Consider the following 3,163-nt stretch of genomic DNA (forward strand, 5'->3'; position numbering starts at 1 on the left):
AAGATCAATTTCGATGCGTCTTATGAGATGGCGACAGGAGCAGGGAGCTGGGGTGCCCTGGCCAGGGACGCTGAGGGCGACATGGTTCTGGCAGCGGCGGGTGGGCTGCAAAACATGCAAGATGCTGTGCATGCGCAGGCGACTGCAGTACTCAAGGCTATCCAGATCGCAGAACAGTTTGGGATGGGCCGGGTGATCTTCCAAATGGATTGTCTCTCGCTGCAGCAAGCAACGGCATCGTCAACGTCAGACCGTAACCCCCTGGGAGTTTTATTCAGGGAAGCTAAGTTCCAAATGCAGCTCTCTTTCCTCCATGCTACTGTAGTTTTCCAGCCCAGGAATTGTAACAACCCAGCGCATGTGCTGGCTGTCTCTCACGGTAGAAACCTCCCAAATGGCCAATGTGCTTGGCTTGAGGAGTTTCCTGATGATGTAACCCGTGCCTGGCCGCCGATATGGTCGGTCCACCGTAATTTTGGAACGCAAGGTATTCCAGCTAAAAAAAAATGCAACGGTTACTGTTTCGGGAAGCATTGAAATCAGAAGCCGCGGCTTTTCTGCAAACCAAACGCGTCTAATCGGTTTGTGCTTATGCCGGGGAGAAACGATGGTGACATACTCACAATTATGTTAGTTTGATGTATACAATTTAAAACCAAACACCGAATAATGTCTATTTTTCAAACCGAACTAAATCATGTCAGGTGTGTGGCACTTCGGTCCTTTTTCTTGATGGCAATTTCAGTCATGCAATGATGACAAATTTGAGTGACACGACGAGTTTCTGTCTAAAATAGCATGAAAGTTGCCATGCTTGCCTTCAGAGTTGCCATGTGCTCGTACCTGACGATTTAGCCTATATTTTGATTAAAGCGGTTCGGTTTTGGATTTCGGTTTTTGCTTGAAAGTGCCCACCCAATGAGTGGTGGAGCTACATATAAAGGAATATCTAAAAGGATTTATATTTAGAACGGAGGGAGTAGTAACTATGGACCGGATTTACCTCCTCGTTGTCCATGATCTACGGGCAAATTTCTTCCCCACAGAGACAAAGGGAAGGTTTTTCTCGGTAAAAGTGAAGACAACAAAAGTAATTGTGATGTGGTATTCTTTGTGGTGACTTCGTCAATCTTCAAACTCTATAAATTCGATCCGGTCTTTCGCAGTGTGAGTGCATGTGTGTGGTGATGTCAGTCAGTGAGTGTGCGTCTGCATTTTAATCGGTGTTTCTCAGGAGAAAAAACGTTACTGCCTTCGTGTACGTTACAAATTAGTAAACCTTTTAATCATTATCTCTACTGATTTGAGAAAATTGTGTAATCCTTAAGCTTGGTACCCATTTTTACAAGAGCCAAAGAAGTGCTCTGCTGCTATCCTTTTGTATATATATTACTCTTTTGTACAAATTTTTGCATGTAAAGTAGAACTTGTAAGTACACGATTTGCACTGGATTAATCTGCCAGCTGAACACATGATAAGATGGTTGGCTATGTCCTGCACTCCAGCTGAACTGTTTGTTGCTCCTCCTGCTGGTCCAGCTTTTGCTGCTGCAGTGCCTTTTCGGCCTCGATCTTTCTGAATGCTGTAGAGCTGATCTTGTTCCCTGTAGATTTCTCTGGCACTAGTTCCACCACCTCAATCTAGGAGAATGATAGAAAAATCAGTTTGTCATCTTGCAGCACCTACCTAAAATTTGTAGTTTCTGGAGCAAATAGTTAGTGTTGTTGCAACCAAACCTCCAGCTGTGTGAGGCCTCTCTCGGCCCTCTTCCTGTTGACAGCATGCCCTCCTCGCAATGTCTCCTTGCTGGTCCGAGAAGTGCATGGAAATAATAACAGATTAAATATTTCACACTTGTGTAGAGAATAGAGGATAGTTTTTATGATACTTCGCCGTGCTAGGAAAATAGAAATCCTGTTTAAAAAAAGAAGCAAGCCGGTCTGTTAAGAAGCCTGACCTGACAACGATTGCCTCCAGAGCCTCGTCGACAATGGAGGGGCCATAAGGGTCGATGATTGGTTCGACATGAACCTCAAGATCCGGCTTGATAGACTAGCGAGTTGACAGCGAAATGTGTAAGATATATGAAAAGACTTGAAGCTAAATTTCAGGCTTACTGGCTGAAGTGCAAGTAGCAGGACACAAGTAATTGTCACTTTCTAGTACCAAAATTATTCAGACGGAACAAGAGACACAGAACCATACCAAGTTCTCTGCAGGCTACCTATTAATCTAGCGAGCTGAGTTCGGGTGATACATAGGCTGAGGAACAAGAGACTTTTCACGATTAGGTGAAAGATACCTTGATATAATCCTTGACATTTTCCATCCGCGTCTCGATTGGTTGTATCAGGTAACCATACTGCAAAGTGGAAGCGAACCACCAAAAACAAGAGATGCCCATCAGATATATGCACATAGAATTTATCTAGAATAAATCTAGAGGCCATGACCGATAGCTAGGCAGCTTTTACAAAGAGAATGTATGCAGTTGAACTAATAATTGATGCTTTGAGGTAGATATATGCACCTCAACTAATGATTGATTAACCCCTACCAGAGGTGTGTATCAGGTGCCCATAGAGTTTCAACACCCTGTCCACATTCAATGAACTTTGTGTAGTTGCCCGGTTGTATTCGTAGAAGCTTGCTAACAGTACTGCTCAACTACTTATCAATGTATATATCTTTATATGATAGTGACACGCTTAGGGCCTCTACTTTGATTAGCATGCTTCCAAGAGCGTACGAAATAGAAAAAAGTAAGTGCCGGACTAACATGTCATGCTCATTGGTACCATATACACGGCTGAATTTCTACCAAAAATTACCTTACTGAACCTTAGGAACAGATGACTATTTCCAAGAGGTTTGAGTCAGCTCATGTTTTTTTTTTGTAATATATAGTGCAAAGAAATGCTACACAGAAAATTTTCTTAATGGTTCCAATGCTCCAAAATCATGCACTCAAGTGGCATTGCATGGGACGACAGAACGGATCCTTCCCGTTTTCTTGTACCCAGAGAGGATTCGGTTGGTATGAGCTGAGAGGTGACCAACAGCTAGGAGGACATGTAGATGTGGAGCAGCATCAGCTACAGTCGTTGGCGTGTCATGCGAGTTGAGACGTCTCGCGTCTCAAACTTTAAATTTAAAAATTGA

The 3,163-nt window shown here is 43.4% G+C and overlaps 1 protein-coding gene across 1 annotated transcript; it reads right to left on the bottom strand.

The window, feature by feature from the left end:
- Positions 1-1,274: 1,274 nt before the first annotated feature.
- LOC123172753 (phosphopantetheine adenylyltransferase) lies at positions 1,275-2,363 on the bottom strand (the record flags this gene model as incomplete). Its single annotated transcript, XM_044589682.1, is given in 4 exon segments — positions 1,275-1,641; positions 1,738-1,807; positions 1,959-2,053; positions 2,304-2,363. Coding segments are annotated over 4 exon segments (378 nt in total), but the record flags the coding sequence as incomplete, so codon positions are not given.
- Positions 2,364-3,163: the final 800 nt, after the last annotated feature.

This window comes from Triticum aestivum, unplaced genomic scaffold (assembly GCF_018294505.1).
Source record: "Triticum aestivum cultivar Chinese Spring unplaced genomic scaffold, IWGSC CS RefSeq v2.1 scaffold282742, whole genome shotgun sequence".
Classification (NCBI taxonomy): Eukaryota; Viridiplantae; Streptophyta; class Magnoliopsida; order Poales; family Poaceae; genus Triticum; species Triticum aestivum.